Here is a 20,653-nt window from a genome sequence, read left to right on the forward strand (position 1 = left end):
TCCTGTCCGTCAGTGGTTAGATTCCAGCATTTTACAGAAGTTTCTCTTGTGTTCCCTCCATGAATGCCCGGTCATGATACAAGCAGCCCTGTTGATGATTAACTAGAGCTGGTTGAGACCTGTTTTATCGCACTGATGTAGGGCTGGAAGTCAAACTATGGAACAGTAGTGCAGGTGACTAGTTGTCATGGTATGGTAATTGTTAGGAGGATGTCTTTGGAGACGAGGGGGGTGGACAGGGTCATTGACTTTGTGACTGGTGTATAAATGAATCAGTCAGATTCAGCTGTCTACAGAGCTTTTACCTACATCAGCATCAACAGTGACCTTATTTTTGTTGAGTGTGAAGGTAAGAGGATATTACAATCTAATACTATTTGAAATTGTCTTCTATTACGTAATATTTTCTGCCTTACACAACCACACAATAACTGTTGATTTACATAACAGTTATTTCATAATAATAATGTCTTAATTCAGCAGTGGGTTGAATTCAGATGGGCATGATGTTCCCATAATCCTTTACTTAAATGCATGCTGATGTGTTTGCAAGGAGGCTGTGATTGCAAAGAGACAACAAGCTGGACTGTATTTTATACTGAAAGACTTGTATTCTATTTTTAAAAGTAGCAAGTTCATGAAAGGAGAGAATAGTGCTAAGAGTAATGCAGCACCTCTCATTGTCCTTTCTGCTAATATCATACTCTCTTGAATTACGTTCTTTATTAAGTAGAATTCTTGCAGACATTTAAGCCTGTTATATTAAAATAAGTGCCTTTAAAGAAAAGTTTTACACATCAGATTTTTTATATGAATAAATTATTTCTAAATAGCCAAAAATCTGCCTTTTGACATGTCCCTTTTCTGAGGAAGATTTTAACCCAAAAATTTCCCCAGGTCTTCACCATAATAGTAAAGCACTAGTTATTTTGTTGCTTTGACAATGTCATTTCTGAAGATTATTACTAATTTCACGAGATTAGTGATACATTTACATTTGTCCCTCATTTTCAAGCTCAACTATGCTACGGGAACTGAAGTCTCATTGTCATATGGTGATTACTTTTTAAATAATATTTTCAATTAAAACATAGTGGAAAACTGAGCAAGTCAAGAATAACACGTCAACAATGTTACACATAGATGATAGACTAGAAATGTTTTTTAAAAATTATAAAATGAACGTCAACATGTGCTCTTTATGACAGAATGTTAAAATGAGTTGAAATGAATAGTATAAAACATTTAAATATTACACTACCCAAAATGCACTCTCTTGGTGTTTATTGTTCTTCTTGAGCGGTGAGTAAAACAATATTTAAAATGTCTTTGTTCAAGTCAGCTGAATTTATACAAATTATAAATTGTGATTGAATTGCAGCCTAACAGATAGTTTCAGTTTTTCTGTCAATGTTTCTGTGGACTGGTTCCTATCAGACCCATTGTTGACTTGCTCTGGGCTTTTCCTCCAGGATGGTGAGATCAGCCATGATGTTCATCTTGTTGACTCTCCTGGAACTGGCATGCTCTATTGGTGCGACCGTCCCAAGTAATCACATCTCTAATTCCTTTCCTCCTGTTAACTGATAGATATACAACCTGGTCTGAGAGCATTTCGTATCATTCTGTACATAAATCCAAGACTCTCCATTTAGTATGATATGTTACGTTTGATATGGTTACATAAGACAGATGGTTACTTAAGGCGAAAACTATAGTAGGGTGGTTAGTTGGATGGATGGGCGGACGTATAACGCGAACCTCTAACAACCCTAAAATCGTGAGTTCGAATCCTATCATGGACAACTTTAGCTAATTGGCAACTTTTTGACTACTTACTACTTTTGAGCTACATTGCAACTACTTAGCATATTAACTAACCTAACCTCAACCTTTTTCGACCAACCCTTCCCCTAACCCTAACCTTAACCCTTGACCTAACTCCTAAAAGTAACCCTAACCTTAACCCTAACTCCTAACTCCTAGCCTAGCTAACGTTAGCCACCTAGCTAGTATTTGTAACTTATCATACTTTTTCAAATTCGTAACATACCATACTTTTAGCAATTCGTAACATATCATAAGTTTGCAAATATGTAACATATAAAACGTTTAGCAAATTCGTAATATGTAATACGAATTGTAATTCTTAACATATCATACGAAATGGGTGATGAACATCCACAAATTAATACATACCATATGAAACATAACATATTGTGCTAAATGGTGTTTTAGGCATTTACATACAGAATAATATGAAATGCTCTGAGACCAGGTTGAGATATAATGCCCTTTAAATTAACAGGGCAAGGTCTCTTACTATGAAATGTGAGGTAATATTATATCTCAATGTATTTATGACACAACTTGCAGATTTATGTACTAGGATCATATCATTGGCCTTGGTGTTAAAAAGTGATGGCTGAAAGATGGCGCCGACTGACCTGGCAGCTCTGCTCTGCAAACTTGATGATTGAGTTGGAGGCTTGCATGGCCACGCAGTCACGGGTGAACAGGGAGTACAGGAGAGGGCTGAGAACGCACCCTTGTGGGGCCCCAGTGTTGAGGATCAGCGGGCTGGAGATGTTGTTTCCTACCCTCACCACCTGTGGGCGGCCCGTCAGAAAGTCCAGGACCCAGTTGCACAGGGCGGGGTCGAGACCCAGGGTCTCGAGCTTAATGAAGAGTTTGGAGGGTACTATGGTGTTTAATGCTGAGCTGTAGTCGATGAACAGCATTCTTACATAGGTATTCCTCTTTGTCCAGATAGGTTAGGGTGTCAGGTAGGGTGGAGGTGATGTGATCCTTGACTAGTCTCTCAAAACACTTCATGATGACGGAAGTGAGTGCTACGGGGCGATAGTCGTTTAACTCAGTTACCTTAGCTTTCTTGGGAACAGGAACAATGGTGGCCCTCTTGAAGATGTTGCGTGTAAACCCTCGCAAGGCTGCCGCCCCAGATGGCATCCCTAGCCGCATCCTCAGAGCATGCGCAGACCAGCTGGGTGGAGTGTTTACGGACATATTCAATCTCTCACTTTCCCAGTCTGCTGTCCCTACTTGCTTCAAAATGTCCACCATTGTTCCTGTACCCAAGAAAGCAAAGGTAACTGAACTAAATGACTATCGCCCCGTAGCACTCACTTCTGTCATCCTGAAGTGCTCTGAGAGGCTAGTTAAGGATCATATCACCTCTACCTTACCTGACACCCTAGACCCACTTAAATTTGCTTACCGCCCCAAAAGATCCACAGATGATGCAATCGCCATTGCACTGCACATTGCCCTATCCCATCTGGACAAGAGGAATACCTATGTAAGAATGTAAGGGCCCTGGGTCTGAATCCCGCCCTGTGCAACTGGGTCCTGGACTTCCCGATGGGCCGCCCCCAGGTGGTGAAGGTAGGTAACACCACCTTCACTTCACCGATCCTCAACACAGGGGCCCCACAAAGTTGTGTGCTCAGCCCCTTCCTGTACTCCCTTTACACTCATGACTGCGTGGCCACACACGCCTCAAACTCAATCATCAAGTTTGCAGACGACACAACTATAGTAGGCCTGCTTACCAACAATGAAGAGACTATCAGAACTCAGGATAAGACTGAAATAAGTGCTGATATAGTTTTACAGACAGCAATACTTTTTAGCATTCTGTAAAACTATATCAATAGCAATGATAAAACTCTGAAACTTACTTGTTTCAATCGTCTCACACTCCCTTATAACAATACCTATATGATTCACCTTGGGATGCTTTATTTATTTAACATTACGGACTTCTACACCAGAGTAATCTGCGACACATACCTTTCTCTCTGTGTTTTCTTGGACTGAGAAGAACGGGAGCTACGGTTAGTACCAGGGTGTTAGTAGGTGACGTAAGCACCCAGATTAAATAAAATACATTCAATGAAATAAAAACCGAAGATGTTAATATCATCAAGCTACTGTAGCTGCCTACTTAACATTAACAGGCAATACTAGTAGCGCAACAATTGAAAATAGAAACCAAAGGTTAAGTTCCTGGCGATCATAGCGATCTGACTCCCCCCTTCTGTCTGAACTTGGAATATTCCTTTTTGCGGGCTTGGACCACTGACCCTTAACCTGGAGGTTCTGTTTTGCGTTGTGCACTAGTTTGATGTAATAGCCATTTTAACTCTCTTCCACTGGCACCACACAGCCAGGTCTCTGACCTCCTCCCTATAGGCTGTCTCATTGTTGTCAGTGATCAGGCCTACCACAGTTGTGTCATCGGCAGACTTAATGATGGTGTTGGAGTCATGCCTGGCCATGCAGTCATGAGTGAACAGGGAGTACAGGAGGCACACACCCCTGAGGGGCCCCTTTGTTGAGGTGGCGGATGTGTTGTTACCTACCCTTACCACCTGGGGGCAGCCCGTCAGGAAGTCCAGGATCCAGTTGCAGAGGCAGGTGTTTAGTCCCAGGGTCCTTAGCTTAGTGATGAACTTTGAGGGCACTATGGTGTTGAACGCTGAGCTGTAGTCAATGAATAGCATTCTCACATAGGTGTTCCTTTTGTCCACGTGGGAAAGGGTAGTGTGGAGTACAATCAAGTTGGCATCATCTGTGGATCTGTTGGGGCGGTAGGCAAATTGGTGTGGGTCTAGGGTTTCTGGTATAATGGTGTTGATGTGAGCCATGACTAGCTTTTCAAAGCATTTCATGGCTACAGACGTGAGTGCTATGAGTCGGTAGTCATTTAGGCAGGTTATCTTAGTGTTCTTGGGCACAGGGACTTTGGGGGTCTGCTAGAAACATGTTGTTATTACAGACTCAGTCAGGGACAGGTTAAAAATGTCAGTGAAGACACTTGCAAGGTGGTCAGTGCATGCTTGGAGTCCATATCCTGGTAATCCGTCTGGCACCTGCGGCCTTGTGAATATTGACCTGTTTAAAGGTCTTACTCACATCGGCTTCGGAGCGCATGATTACACAGTCGTCTGGAACAGCTGATGCTCTCATGCCTGTTTCAGTGTTACTTGCCTCGAGTGCGAGCATAGAAGTGATTTAACTGTCTGGTAGGCTCGTGTCGCTGGGCAGCTTGTGGCTGTGCTTCCCTTTGTAGTCTGTAATAGTTCGCAAGCCCTGCCACATCTGATGAGCGTCGGAGCCGGTGTAATAAGATTCAATCTTAGTCCTGTATTGATGCTTTGCCTGTTTGATGGTTCGTCAGAGAGCATAGTGGGATTTCTTAACAGCATCCGGGTTGGAGTCCCGCTCCTTGAAAGCGGCAGCTCTACCCTTTAGCTCAGTGCGGATGTTGCCTATAATCCGTGACTTCTGGTTGGGGTATTTACGTACAGTCACTGTGGGGACGACGTCATCGATGCACTTATTGATGAAGCCAGTGACTGATGTGGTGTACTCCTTAATGCCATCGGAAGAATCCTGGAACATATTCCAGTCTGTGTTAGCAAACAGTCCTGTAGCTTAGCATCTGCTTCATCTGCTTCAAATGGAGGCTGGGGGAGAGCTTTGTACGCATCTCTGTGTGTGCAGTAAAGGTGGTCTAGAGATCTTTTTAGGTAAAACGGATTTAAGTTTCCCTGCGTTAAAGTCCCCGGCCACTAGTAGCGCCGCCTCTGGATGAGCTTTCCCTATTTGCTTATGGCCGTATACAGCTCATTGATTGCGGTCTTAGTGTCAGCAACGGTTTGTGGTGGTAAATAGACAGCTACGAAGAATATAGATGAAAACTCTCTTGGTAAATAGTGTGGTCTACAGCTTATCATGAGATACTCTACCTCAGACAAGCAAACCCTCGAGACTTCCTTAGATGTCATGCACCAGCTGTTGTTTACAAATATACATAGACCGCCACCCCTCGTCTTTCCAGAGGCGCCTGTTCTATACTGCCGAAAAAGCTTAAAACCCGCCAGCTGTATGTTATTCATGTCGTCGATCAGCCACGACTCGGTGAAACGTAAGATATTACAGTTTTTAATGTCCAGTTGGTAGAAAATACGTGCTCGTAGTTTGTCCATTTTATTATCCAATGATTGTACTTTGGCTAATAGGACCGATGGTAAAGTCAGATTACCCACTCGCCGTCGGATACTTACAAGGCACCCAGACCTACGTCCCCGATATCTCCCTCTCTTTCTCCAGCGAATGACGGGGATGAGGGCCTTGTCGGGTGTCTGGAGTAAATCCTTTTCGTCCGACTCGTTAAAGAAAAAAATCTTCTTCCAGTACAGGGTGAGCAATCGCTGTCCTGATATCTAGAAGCTCTCCCCGGTCATAAGAGATGGTGGCAGAAACATTATGTACAAAATAAGTTACAAATAACTTGATAAAACACACACAATAGCACAATTGGTTAGGGGACCGCAAAACGTGCCCATTACAACTTTGTGGACGCTTTTACCAGAGGCTGCCAAACTGCCTGCTAGTGTTGTCACGATACAAAAAAGTTTACTTCCATACCGATACCAGGTTTAGTATCATGATATATGATGCCAAAACCATACAACGGCAAAAATAATATTTTGAGTGTTGTTAACCTTTAATTCAAGTGCGCATGCACTTAACATTTTTGTTTGGTTAGCAGCATTTCTGTAGCACACACACACATGTGATGGAGTTTGCAAAACACATGGCCACTGGATTGATGCAAATAATCATGATTCTGACAGGTAGGCATAGGCCACTTTGTAGATAACTTTTAAATGAAAAAGTTCTTAGGAAAGCATACCCGCACCGCACACACAGAGCAAATTCAATAATTTATAATAAGTTAAATACATTTAGTTGATTTCCAAACGTGAGACAAATTTAATAGAAGTACCAAAAGTAACAAAATTCAATAACCGAACCGTTTTTCATGTTGTAGTTTCAGTACCGCTGCAAAAGTGAGCCCCTCTGTTCTCAGAAGTGATGATGGCTGGATGCTGGATTATCATGCACTGCATTATGCCATTGTGCCATTGTGCTGGCACATGTGAACCAGAGCCTTAAGTATTTTATTTTCTCCGCGTATCAGAACTTAAGGAATACATTTAATGTATTATTACTTAATGTCATTTTATTTTATGAAAATGTCACTTAATACGTTATTTTAAACATGACTATGGATTCATTATCATCTACATCGGCGGCCATTCAGTCTTGCGCCTCCACGTTAAGTTTGCAATGAGCATCCCTTCTAGGATGTTTTCATATCACCTGAATTCATGTTTGTTCCAAATGTCATACTTTTATCTACCACGTAACATATTTATTTTGCTAAGGCCCCGCCCGGACTTTCAGCAGATTAGAAAACTGTGTTATTCTGTTTTGACAGCATCATTAAATTGCTCCTCTATACTCACTCAATGATATGTTTCCCTGCAGGAAATCTTGCCTTGCGTGGAAAAGCTACACAGTCAGACCTCATTGAGAGCATATGGCACGGTTACAGTCATGCCTCCAATGCCATTGATGGGAACCGCGATTCACATTTTCATCATGGGTCCTGCACTGCCACTGATGAATCCACTAACCCCTGGTGGAGAGTGGACCTGCTTGATACCTACATAGTCACCTCCATCACCGTCACCAACAGAGGGGATGCTGTTCCTGAGAGACTTAACGGGGCTGAGATACGAATAGGAAATTCTTTACTGGACAATGGCATTCATAACCCTCTGTGAGTCAAGATACTGTGGTTTTTGAAATTGCATTTACAATGTGTTGTTACTGTTTATGTCCATGAAGAACTCAATTAGAGTGACCAGAATATACATAGTGGACATACTGTAGATAAAAACCCATGCAGGCAGGACAGATAGAATCAAGCAATGCTGGTGAAAAGTTTCAACCCCACTCACAGGTTACCACCAGAACACAGGCACAGTTGTAGATATCAGCATATCATCTCCTGTGTCTTGTTTATTTAGTTTAAATAAAGTTATATAGCATATGATGCAGTATCTTGACAGAGGTCAGTAAAACCCATTTCTCTCTCCAGGGCTAAAACAATTTCCTCTGTTCCAGCCGGAAGTTCTCTCACCCTGGCTTTTGACCCAAGTTTCGAAGGACGTTATGTGATTGTGGTTCTACCAGGCCAGCATAGACTTCTGACACTCTGTGAAGTGGAGGTTTATGGCTACCTTGCCCCAACCGGTCAGAACTTATATTCATATTATGAACAGTATCTTAAAGTGCAACTTTTGTTATTTTCTCTGTAATGGTAGGTTAAACATGATCCACTCTGAAAGTAACCTCTACGATCACAGTGCATGCAAATGCTTACACAATTTCAAACAAATTGTTTGATAAGATGATAGTTAATGTGCATTATGCTCTATTTTGTCCAGGAGATAATGTGGCTCTATATGGAAAGGCCACCCAGTCGTCTTTGTATGAGTTTGGCATTCCAGGCAATGCTATTGACGGGAATCACAATGCTATTTTGATGGGAGGGTCCTGCACCCACACTCTACAGGACATCAACGCCTGGTGGAGGGTGGACCTTCTGAAGACCTACAAAGTGTTCTCCATCATCATCACCAACACAGTCGACAGTGTTTCCAGCAGACTCAATGGAGCTGAGATTCGCATTGGAAACTCCCTGGAAAACAATGGCATCGACAATCCTAGGTGAATGAATGTAGGAGAGTTGAGGTCCATTTAACTTTAAGATCCTACTTATTCTAGGGTTTTTCTTTATTTTTACTATTATCTACATTGTAGAATAATAGTGAAGACATCAAAACTATGAAATAACACGTATGGAATCATGTAGTAACCAAAAAAAGTGTTAAACAAATCAAAATATATTTCATATTTGAGATTTTTCAAAGTAGCCATCCTTTGCCTTGATGACAGCTTTGCACACTCTTGGCATTCTCTCAACCAGCTTCACCTGGAATGCTTTTCCAACAGTCTTGAAGGAGTTCCCACATATGCTGAGCACTTGTTGGCTGCTTTTCCTTCTGCGGTCCAACTCATCCCAAACCATCTCATTTGGGTGGAGGTCGGGTGATTGTGGAGGCCAGGTCGTCTCATGCAGCACTCCATCGCTCTCATTCTTGGTCAAATAGCCCTTACACAGCCTTGAGGTTGTCCTGTTGAAAAACAAATGGTAGTCCCCCTAAGTGCAAACCAGATGGGATGGAGTATTGCAGCAGAATGCTGTGGTAGCCATGCTGGTTAAATGTGCCTTGAGTTCTAAATAAATCACTGAGTGTCACCAGCAAAGCACCCCCACACCATCTTCACGTGGGAACCACACATGCGGAGATTGTCTGTTCACCTACTGTGCATCTCACAAAGACGCGGCAGTTGGAACCAAAAATCTCAAATTTGGACACATCAGACCATAGGACAGATTTCCACCGATCTAATGTCCATTGCTCGTGCAAGTCTCTTCTTATTGGTGTCCTTTAGTAGTGGTTTCTTTGCGGCAATTCGACCATGAAGGCCTGATTCACGCAGTCTCCTCTGAACAGCTGATGTTGAGATGTGTCTATTACTTGAACTCTGTGAAGCATTTATTTGGGCTGCAGTTTCTGAGGCCGGTAACTCTAATGAACTTATCCTCTGCAGCAGAGGTAACTCTGGGTCTTCCTTTACTGTGCCGGTCCTCATGAGAGCTAGTTTCATCATAGCGCCTGATGGTTTTTACGACTGCACTTGAAGAAACTTTCAAAGTTCTTGAAATGTTCCGCATTGACTGACCTTCATGTCTTATTGTAATGATGGACTGTCGTTTCTCTTTGCTTATTTGAGCTGTTCTTGCCATAATATGGACTTGGACTTTTACAAAATAGGGCTATCTTCTGTATACCACCCTTACCTTGTCACAATACAACTGATTGACTCAAACAACCTTAAGAAGGAAAGAAATTCCACAAATTAACAAGGCACACCTGTTAATTGAAATGCATTACAGGTGACTACCTCATGAAGCTGGTTGAGAGAATGTCAAGAGTGTGCAAAGCTGTCATCAAGGCTAAGAGTGGCTATTTGAAGAATCTCAAATATAAAATATATTTAGATTTATTTAAAACTTTTTTGGTTACTACATGATTCCATAAGTGTTATTTCATAGTTTTGATGTCTTCACTATTATTTTACAATGTAGGAAATAGTAAAAATAAAGAAAACCCCTTGAATGAGTAGGTGTTCTAAAATGTTTGACCAGTAGTGTATATAAATTCAGCAAAAAAGAAACGTCCTCTCGCTGTCAACTGCATTTATTTTCAGCAAACTTAATTAACATGTGTAAATATTTGTATGAACATAACAAGATTCAACAGCTGAGACATTAACTGAACAAGTTCCACAGACATGTGACTAACAGAAATGGAATAATGTGTCCCTGAACAAAGGGGGGGGTCAAAATTAAAAGTAACATTCAGTATCTGGTGTGGCCACCAGCTGCATTAAGCACTGCAGTGCATCTCCTCCTCATGGACTACATCAGATTTGCCAGTTCTTGCTGTGAGATGTTACCCCACTCTTCCACCAAGGTATCTGCAAGTTCCCGGACATTTCTGGGGGGAATGGCCCTAGCCCTCACCCTCCTATCCAACAGGTCCCAGACGTGCTCAATGAGATTGAGATCCGGGCTCTTCACTGGCCATGGCAGAATACTGACATTCCTGTCTGCAAGGAAATCACACACAGAATGAGCAGTTTAACTGGTGGTATTGTCTTGCTGGAGGGTCATGTCAGGATGAGCCTGCAGGAAGGGGACCACATGAGGGAGGAGGATGTCTTCCCTGTAACGCACAGCGTTGAGATTGCCTGCAATAACAACAAGCTCAGTCCGATGATGCTGTGACACACCGCCCCAGACCATGACGGACCCTCCACCTCCAAATCGATCCCGCTCCAGAGTACAGTCCTCTGTGTGATGCTCATTCCTTCAATGATAAACGTGAATCTGACCATCACCGCTGGTGAGACAAAACCGCGACTTGTCAGAGCACTTTTTGCCAGTTCTGTCTGGTCCAGCGACGGTGGGTTTGTGACAAAAGGCGACGTTGTTGCCGGTGATGTCTGGTGAGGACCTGCCTTACAACAGGCCTACAAGCCCTCAGTCCAGTCTCTCTCAGCCTTTTGCGGACAGTCTGAGCACTGATGGAGGGATTGTTCGTTCCTGGTGTAACTCGGGCAGTTGTTGTTGCCATTCTGTATCTGTCCCGCAGGTGTGATGTTCGGATGTATCGATCCTGTGCCGGTGTTGTTACATGTGGTCTGCCACTGCGAGGACGATCAGCTGTCCTTCCTGTCTCTCTGTAGCGCTGTCTTAGGCATCTCACAGTATGGACATTGCAATTTATTGCCCTGGCCACATCTGCAGTCCTCATGCCTCCTTGCAGCATGCCTAAGGCACGTTCACGCAGATGAGCAGGGACCCTGGGCATCTTTCTTTTGGTGTTTTTCAGTCAGTAGAAAGGCCTCTTTAGTGTCCTAAGTTTTCATAACTGTGACCTTAATTGCCTACCGTCTGTAAGCTGTTAGTGTCTTAACGACCGTTCCACAGGTGCATGTTCATTAATTGTTTATGGTTCATTGAACAATCATGGGAAACAGTGTTTAAACGCTTTACAATCCAGAGGCGCCCCTCAGTCCAGAGGCGCTCCTCAGTCCGGTGGGGCCCTTTATTAGGGTTCCCAGGCCAAGGTCGGCGGCGAGGGTTGCCGCTCAAAGGACGCTAAGAAAGAGGACAAAGACAATGGTGGAGTGGGGTCCACGTCCAGCGCCAGAGCCGCCACCGCGGACAGATGCCCACCCAGACCCTCCCCTATAGGTTCAGGTTTTGCGGCCAGAGCCCGCACCTTGGGGGGGGGGGGGGGGGGGGGGGGGGGGGGGGGGGGGTACTGTCACGTTCTGACCTTTATTTCCTTTGTTTTGTCTTTATTTAGTATGGTCAGGGCGTGAGTTGGGGTGGGCAGTCTATGTTTGTATTTCTATGTTTTCCTATTTCTGTGTTTGGCCTGATATGGGTCTCAATCAGAGGCAGGTGTTTTGTGTTGTCTCTGATTGGGAACCATATTTAGGTAGCCTGTTTTGTGTTGGGTTTTGTTGGGTGGTTGTTTTCAGTCTTTGTGTGTCTGCACCAGATAGAACTGTTTCGGTTGTCACTTTTGTTGTTTTGTATTTTGAGTGTTCATCTTTATTAAAGTAAGATGAACAATTACCACGCTGCGCATTGGTCCTCCGATCCTTCTAACTTATCCTCCTCAGACGAGGAAGACGACAGCCGTTACAGTCTGGAAGGAGAGTTTACAGTCTAACCAGACACCTAGGTATTTGTAGTTGTCCACATATTCTTGGTCAGAACCGTCCAGAGTAGTGATGCTAGAGGTGGATCAGAGAATCACCAGCAGCAAGAGCGACATCATTGATATATATACAGAGAAAAGAGTCCGCCCGAGAATTGAACCCTGTGGCACCCCCATAGGGACTTCAAAAGGTCCGGACAACAGACCCTCCAATTTGACACACTGAACTCTGAGAAGTAGTTGGTGAACCAGGCGAGGCAGTCATTTGAGAAGCCAAGGCTATTGAGTCTGCCGATAAGAATGCGGTGATTGACAGAGTCGAAAGCCTTGGCCAGGTCGATGAATACGGCTGCACAGTACTGTCTTTTATCGATGGCGGTTATGATATCGTTTAGGACCTTGAGTGTGGCTGAGGTGCACCCATGACCAGCTCGGAAACTAGATTGCATAGTGGAGAAGGTACGGTGGGATTCAAAATGGTCTGTGATCTGTTTGTTAACTTGGCTTTCAAAGATTTTAGGAAGGCAGGGCAGGATGGATATAGGTCTATAACAGTTTGGGTCTAGAGTGTCTCCCCCTTTGATTAGGGGGATGATTGCAGCAGCTTTCCAATCTTTGGGGATCTCAGACGATACTAAGGAGAGATTGAACAGGCTAGTAATAGGGGTTGCAACAATTTCGGCTGATAATTTTACAAAGAAGAGCGTCCAGATTGTCTAGCCCAGCTGATTTATAGGGATCCAGATTTTGCAGCTCTTTCAGAACATCAGCTGTCTGGATTGCTGTCATCAGCTGTCTGAAAATATGCATTGCTGGTATTGTCACGTCCTGACCTTAGTTCCTTTTTAATGTCTCTATTTCAGTTTGGTCAGGGCGTGAGTTGGGGTGGGCATTCTATGTTTTTTTCCTATGTTTTCTTTTCTATGTGTTTGGCCTGGTATGGTTCCCAATCAGAGGCAGCTGTCTATCGTTGTCTCTGATTGAGAACCATACTTAGGTAGCCTTTTTCCACCTGGTGTTTGTGGGTAGTTGTTTCCTGTTTTGTCTTGTCACCTTTCAGGACTGTTTCGATTTTCGTTGTTTCACTTTGTTATTTTGTATTTCGTGTTCAGTTATATTAAATTAACATGGACACTTACCACGCTGCGTTTTGGTCCGATCTTTCCTGTTCCTCAGATGAAGAAGATCGTTACAGGTATGGTTGTGTCGTGTCTTTGGCATCATTAACGTGAAGACTGTTATTTTATCAAATCAATTCTCTGTAATTATTATTAGGTGATTAAACGAATTATGTTAATGTAATTAATTAGGAAGTCGGGGCACCAAGGATAATCTTCAGATTCCAAAGTTATACTTTTCCTGATATAACTCTTCAGATATTTTAATATCTAATCAATGAGTCATCTAATTAATTAATTATTCTTTACCTCACGTTAGTCTCATTCCAAACGTCGTAAATTGTTGATTATCTGCACGAACCCAGCCTTTACTATGAATCATCCATACATCAATTGTCTTAATCAATTGATTATACTAACTAACTAAATCAATATTTACAACTAACTAAATATAGGGGAGGTTAGGGGAGGTTCCCTAGTGGGCTACGCCGATATGACGGCTTGTTGGACAAAGGGAAGTGGGTGTGGACTGAGAAGGGCGGGAAAAATGAAAAGGCTGTCACTACACAGTTGATAATTTTATTAAATTCTAATCCTTTGCACATGAACACTCACTCATTCGGGAATAATTGTAATCAATATATATTTACGCTCAGTGTGTCGTCGTGATATCTGTTGGAATCGTCCGTCTTTCTGTTGGAAAGTTCATCCGCGCGTCTCTCTCTGCTTTCCTGAAGTCTTTCGTGGTTAGAATGGTTACTTCAGAGTACCATTCAGAAATGTTCTTATAGAATAGATGTTTCGGCGGTTGTCGGTCTTCGCATTTTAGGTTGACATCATTTCTAGCTGCAGACTAGTAATTAGTATCGAAGAGTTGCTCTTATTCTGTCCATGGCCAATGACTTAGTTAAACTTTAAAGGGAAAACAATTCTCTCACATTAACGGTTCAACATCACCTTACATCATTTCACAAATAGTTTCATCTTTACTCATTCATTTTATACAATAATTAGACGCAAACCTCAGGCACCTGTATAAACAGTGTTATGGTAATGTGGCTGTATTGTCTTTCATGAGGTCACAAACATGAAACAAAATGGACCGGGTCGTAGCTGGCTTCTCCACCGACCGTTTACACATTCTCCAAAACATGGATATTGTTCAGTTCTCAAGATCTGTGATGTAGAAGATGTTAATTTGTTCTCTCTGTGTCTCTTTCTGCATGGCCAGGAATTTACGACCTGAGATAACAGAATCTGGGTGTAGGAGAGGAGAGAGGGGAAGGCACTCGCTCTACCCAAAGAGGGCCACGTCATGACAGTTGGATCCCCCATATACTGTATATAACATTCTATTGGTTGCAATAACTTGTATAATAATTTAAATTGAAAAATTATAAGTTTTGAATCTGGCGTCATATACATTTTAAAGATTAGTTGAAGCAATGAAGCATGGAAAAACAACCTAGCCTATCAGCAGGAAAGGTGGAGCTATAACCATATAAATAAATACAGTACCTTCGGAAAGTATTCAGGCACCTTGACTTTTTCCACATTTTGTTACGTTACAGCCTTATTCTAAAATGGATTAAATACAAAAACATCCTCAGCAATCTACACACAATACCCCATAATGACAAGTCAAAAACAGTTTTTTTGAAATGTTTGCTAATTTAATACAAATAAAAACAGAAATACCTTATTTACATAAGTATTCAGTCCCTTTGTTATGAGACTCGAAATTGAGCTCAGGTCCATCCTGTTTCCAATGATCATCCTTGAGATGTTGTACAACTTTATTGGAGTCCACCTGTGGTAAATTCAATTGATTGGACATAATTTGGAAAGGCACACACCTGTCTATATAAGGTTCCACAGTTGACAGTGCATGTCAGAGCAAAAACCAAGACATGAGGTAGAAAGAGTTGTCTGTAGAGCTCCAAGACAGGATTGTGTCGAGGCACAGATCTGGGGAAGGGTACCAAAAAATGGCCTCCAGAGAAGTCCAGAGAAGGGCATTGGTCAGGGAGGTGACCAAGAACCTGATGGTCACTCTAACAGAGGTCTAGAGTTCCTCTGTGGAGATGGGAGAACCTTCCAGGAGGACAACCATCTCTGCAGCACTCCACCAATCAGGCATTTATGGTTGAGTGGCCAGACGGAAGCCACTCCTCAGCAAAAGGCAACTAAAGACTCTCAGACCATGGGAAACAAGACTCTCTGGTCTCTCTTTGGCCTGAATGTCAAGCATCACTTCTGGAGGAAACCTGGCACCATCCCTACGGTGAAGCATGGTGGTGGCAGCAGCCGTGCTTTGGGGATGTTTTTCAGTGGCAGGACCTGGAAGAGTAGTCAGGATCGAGGTAAAGATGAATGGAGCAAAGTACAGAGATCCTTGATGAAAACCTGCTCCAGAGTGCTCAGTACCTCAGACTGGGGTGAAGGTTCACCTTCCAACAGGACAACGACCCTAAACACACAACCAAGACAACGCAGGAGTGGCTTCGGGACAAGTCTCTGAATGTCCTTGTGTGGCCCAGCCAGAGCCCGGACTTGAAGCCGATCGAACATCTCTGGAGAGACCTGAAAATAGCTGTTCAGCAACGCTCCTCATCCAACCTGATTGAGAGGATCTGCAGAGAGGAGTGGGAAAAACTCACCAAATACAGGTGTGCCAAGCTTGTAGCGTCATACCCAAGAAGATTCAAGGCTGTATTCGTCGCCAAAGGTGCTTCATCAAAGTAAAGGGTTGGAATACTTATGTAAATTTGATATTTCCGTTTTTTTTTTATACATTTGCTAACATTTCTAAAATCCAGTTTTTCTTTGTCATTATGGGGTATTGAGTGTGTAGATTGATGAGGGAAAAAACTATTGAATCCATTTTAAAATAAGGCTGTAACCTACGAAAATGTCAAAAGTCAAGTGGTCTGAATACTTTCTGAAGGCACTAAATCCTGCCTAATTTACTTAATGGTTATGTTAAAGGGGCAATCTGTTATTGGTACATCAATTTTTATACTTTTAAATTAATGATTCATACCCAAAGTAATGCTGATTTATTAAAGTATATAACTCATAAATACCTCATAAGCTTAGTTCAACTGTAATACCCCATAAGAACCCACAATCTAAAATAGTTTTCTCCAATGTTTGTAAACAATTTAGATTTAAATAAACACTTTATAGCCTCAAAACATTGTTAAAACTCTACTTTTGTAACGTCCTGACCAGAGTTCGTATGTGTTTTGCTTGTTTAGTGTTGGTCAGGACGTGAGCTGGGTGGGAATTCTATGTTGTGTGTCTAGTTTGTCTGTTTCTGTGTTCAGCCTAATATGGTTCTCAATCAGAGACAGCTGTCAATCGTTGTCCCTGATTGAGAATCATATATAGGTGGCTTGTTTTGTGTTGGGGATTGTGGGTGGTTATTTCCTGTGTCAGTGTTTGTGCCACACAGGACTGTGACGGTTAGTTTGTTTGTTATTTTGTATAGTGTCTATGTCTAACGTTAGTAGTTTGTGTATTGCACTTTCGTTTGTAGCTTCACAGTCGTTTGTTGTTTTGTATTAGTTTGTCAGTATCTTGTCTTGGTGTTTATTAAATTCATGGAAAATTACCACGCTGCACATTGGTCCTCCGATCCTTCTCTCCTCTCCTCGTCCGAGGAGGAGGAAGAGCTAGACTGCCGTTACAGAACCACCCACCAAACAAGGATCAAGCAGCGTGGCAACGGACAGCAGCAGCGGTACCAGGAGGAATGGTCATGGGAGCAAATATTGAACAGAGAAGGACCCTGGGCTAAGGTTGGAGAGAATCGCCGCTCTCGGGAGGAGATGGAGGCAGCGAAAGCCCAGGATCGGTGGTATGAGGAGGCAGCACGGAAGCGTGGCTGGAAGCCCGTGAAGAAACCCCAAAAATGTCTTGGGGGGGGGGCTAAAGGGTAGTGTGGCGAGGGCAGGTAGGAAACCTGCGCCCACTTCCCATGCTTATCGTGGAGAGTGGGAGTACGGGCAGACACCGTGTTATGCGGAAGAGCGCACGGTGTCTCCTGTACGGGTGCATAGCCCGGTGCGGGTTATTCCACCTCCCCGCACTGGGCGGGCTAGATTGAGCATTGAGCCAAGTGCCATGAAGTACGTCTCCTCGGGCCGGTGTACATGGCACCAGCCTTACGCATGGTGTCCCCGGTTCGCCAACACAGCCCAGTGTGGGTTATTCCACCTCCCCGCACTGGACGGGCTACGGGGAGCATGCAACCAGGTAAGGTTGGGCAGGCTCAGTGCTCAAGGGAGCCAGTACGCCTGCACGGTCCGGTATATCCGGCGCCACCTTCCCGCCCCAGCCCAGTACCACCAGTGCCAACACCACGCACCAGGCTTCCTGTGTGTCTCCAGAGCCCTGTTCCTCCTCCACGCACTAGCCCTGTGGTGCGTGTCTCCAGCCCGGTACCACCAGTTCCGGCACCACGCACCAAGCCTCCTGTGCGTCTCCAGAGCCCTGTACGCACTGTTCCTTCTCCCCGCACTCGCCCTGGGGTGCGTGCCCTCAGTCCGGTACCACCAGTTCCGGCACCACGCACTAGGCCTATAGTGCGCTTCGAGAGTCCAGTGTGCCCTGTTCCTGCTCCCCGCACTAGCCTTGAGGTGCGTGTCTCCAGTCCGGTACCACCAGTTCCGGCCCCACGCACCAGGCCTACTGTGCGCCTCAGCAGGTCAGAGTCGGTCGTCTGTCCAACGCCGCCTGCACTGCTCGTCTGCTCAACGCCGCCTGCAATGCTTGCCTGCCCAGCGCCGTCTGAGCCATCCGTCTGCCCAGCGCCGTCTGAGCCATCCGTCTGCCCAGCGCCGTCTGAGCCATCCGTCTGCCCAGCGCCATCTGAGCCATCCGTCTGCCCAGCGCCATCTGAGCCATCCGTCTGCCCAGCGCCATCTGAGCCATCCGTCTGCCACGAGCCTTCAGAGCCGCCCGTCTGTCCCGAGCCATTAGAGCCGTCCGTCAGTCAGGAGCTGCCAGAGCCGCCAGCCAGTCAGGAGCTGCCAGAGCCGCCAGCCAGTCAGGAGCTGCCAGAGCCGCCAGCCAGTCAGGAGCTGCCAGAGCCGCCAGCCAGTCAGGAGCTGCCAGAGCCGCCAGCCAGTCAGGAGCTGCCAGAGCCGCCAGCCAGTCAGGAGCTGCCAGAGCCGCCTTCCAGTCATGAGCTGCACTCCAGTCATGAGCTGCACTCCAGTCATGAGCTGCCTTCCAGTCATGAGCTGCCCTACAGTCATGAGCTGCCCTACAGTCATGAGCTGCCCTCCAGTCATGAGCTGCCCTCCAGTCATGAGCTGCCCTCCAGTCATGAGCTGCCCTCCAGTCATGAGCTGCCCTCCAGTCATGAGCTGCCCTCCAGTCATGAGCTGCCCTCCAGTCCGGAGCTGCCAGTCGTCCTGAGTTACCTCTCTGTCCTGAGTTACCTCTCTGTCCTGAGTTACCTCTCTGTCCTGAGTTACCTCTCTGTCCTGAGTTACCTCTCTGTCCTGAGCTACCTCTCTGTCCTGAGCTACCTCTCTGTCCTGAGCTACCTCCTAAATCATGTGGGGGCCTTGGGGAGGATTCTCAGGCCAAGGTCGTGGGCGAGGGTCGCCACTCAAAGGACGCTAAGGAGGGGGACAAAGACAGTGGTGGAGTGGTGTCCTCGTCCACCGCCGGAGCCGCCACCGCGGACAGATGCCCACCCAGACCCTCCCCTTGAGTTTTAGGGGTGCGTTCGGAGTCCGCACCTCAGGGGGGGGGGGGGTACTGTAACGTCCTGACCAGAGTTCGTATGTGTTTTGCTTGTTTAGTGTTGGTCAGGACGTGAGCTGGGTGGGAATTCTATGTTGTGTGTCTAGTTCGTCTGTTTCTGTGTTCAGCCTAATATGGTTCTCAATCAGAGACAGCTGTCAATCGTTGTCGCTGATTGAGAATCATATATAGGTGGCTTGTTTTGTGTTGGGGATTGTGGGTGGTTGTTTCCTGTGTCAGTGTTTGTGCCACACAGGACTGTGACGGTTAGTTTGTTTGTTATTTTGTATAGTGTCTATGTCTAACGTTAGTAGTTTGTGTATTGCACTTTCGTTTGTAGCTTCACAGTCGTTTGTTGTTTTGTATTAGTTTGTCAGTATCTTGTCTTGGTGTTTATTAAATTCATGGAAAATTACCACGCTGCACATTGGTCCTCCGATCCTTCTCTCCTCTCCTCGTCCGAGGAGGAGGAAGAGCTAGACTGCCGTTACAACTTTTCATATTATGGATGGTCAGTCCTTGCATCCACAGCTCTGAATATGAATTTGAAAGAGGTTACATTAATCCAGCCTCATCCTCAGCTTTTTACCAAAACATTGGTGGGGTGTCCGGCAGATGGGCACTTTCTTATTTTTATTTAACCTTTATTTAACTACTTTAAGTACCCTGAGATAGGGGCTTAATATCCATTTGGAATTGAACAGAAGTTGCTATCAGTAGGTACTATAGTAGTTTGTTTCTGTTTTATCCTGCAGGTGTGCTGTGATCTCCTCTATCCCAGGTGGCACTTCTAGCACCTTCCAGTGTACCGGCATGGAGGGTCGATATGTCAACGTGGTCATTCCAGGGAGGAAGGAGTTCCTGACCTTGTGTGAGGTGGAGGTGTACGGGTCACCCCTGGATGGGACTGGGCCTACATGTAACTAAATCACATCATTAATTCTAACAGCACCCTGCAATGTTTGGGGAATGTATTGTCTTACGAAAAACAATTCATATTATTTAGTATACTTCCAGTATGTTAATTATCAAAAATGTGTATTTACTTTCAGTATACAAAAACAAATTTGGTCCACTATTCTGGAAGTTCTTCTTGCACACTGTTTTTGGAAGTTTGGGTATAAATTGGCCAACATTTTTTGTAACACTTTAAAAAAAAATATTCATACATTTTATGTAGCCTGAATTATTGGTGAGATGGTTCTCATTCATACTTAGAAATACATATAATGCTGTAATAGTATTGCTATTATGCTAAAATGAATTAAAGGTGAAATCTTGGATCTGGAATTATTCCATTATGTATTTGGTTGTTTGTGCTTGTAGTCTGTAAATAGGTCCATTTTGGCCTCTGTACAATAATCCACTCTTTGCCACATCCTGTTCCCTCTAAAGTTGTAACCCTATCTTCTACTCTAAATTATTCAATTATGGTCGGAATTACTGCAGATTACTTTATTGCTTGCAGCTTTATTGCTTGCTGGCCTCGTATCATAAGACATGGTGAACAAAGTTTGAAGGACCATAAAC

The 20,653-nt window shown here is 44.4% G+C and overlaps 1 protein-coding gene across 3 annotated transcripts; it reads left to right on the forward strand.

The window, feature by feature from the left end:
- The first annotated feature begins 183 nt into the window (after window positions 1–183).
- On the forward strand, window positions 184–20,424 carry LOC120030799 (fucolectin-like). 3 transcript variants are annotated; one of them, XM_038976242.1, is made up of 6 exons: window positions 217–349; window positions 1,473–1,549; window positions 7,363–7,657; window positions 7,979–8,133; window positions 8,328–8,610; window positions 19,879–20,424. In XM_038976242.1, the coding sequence occupies exons 2-6, from the start codon at window positions 1,474–1,476 to the stop codon at window positions 20,048–20,050; spliced, it is 981 nt and encodes a 326-aa protein (XP_038832170.1). In that variant the 5' UTR covers window positions 217–349; window position 1,473; the 3' UTR covers window positions 20,051–20,424. The 3 variants fall into 3 exon arrangements, with proteins under 3 accessions (XP_038832171.1, XP_038832169.1, XP_038832170.1); XM_038976243.1 differs by lacking the exons at window positions 1,473–1,549; window positions 19,879–20,424 and adding an exon at window positions 13,422–14,008 and having other exon boundaries at window positions 184–349; XM_038976241.1 differs by lacking the exon at window positions 1,473–1,549 and having other exon boundaries at window positions 186–349.
- Window positions 20,425–20,653: the final 229 nt, after the last annotated feature.

Source organism: Salvelinus namaycush, chromosome 37 (assembly GCF_016432855.1).
Source record: "Salvelinus namaycush isolate Seneca chromosome 37, SaNama_1.0, whole genome shotgun sequence".
Taxonomy (NCBI): Eukaryota; Metazoa; Chordata; class Actinopteri; order Salmoniformes; family Salmonidae; genus Salvelinus; species Salvelinus namaycush.

Excerpts from the sequence above, each read along its gene's own strand:
- LOC120030799 (XM_038976241.1), top strand. The coding sequence starts at position 268 with ATGAATCAGTCAGATTCAGCTGTCTACAGAGCTTTTACCTACATCAGC. Across the intron at positions 8,134-8,327 it reads TGGCTACCTTGCCCCAACCG|GAGATAATGTGGCTCTATAT; the intron begins GTCAGAACTTAT and ends TATTTTGTCCAG. Across the intron at positions 8,611-19,878 it reads AATGGCATCGACAATCCTAG|GTGTGCTGTGATCTCCTCTA; the intron begins GTGAATGAATGT and ends TTTATCCTGCAG.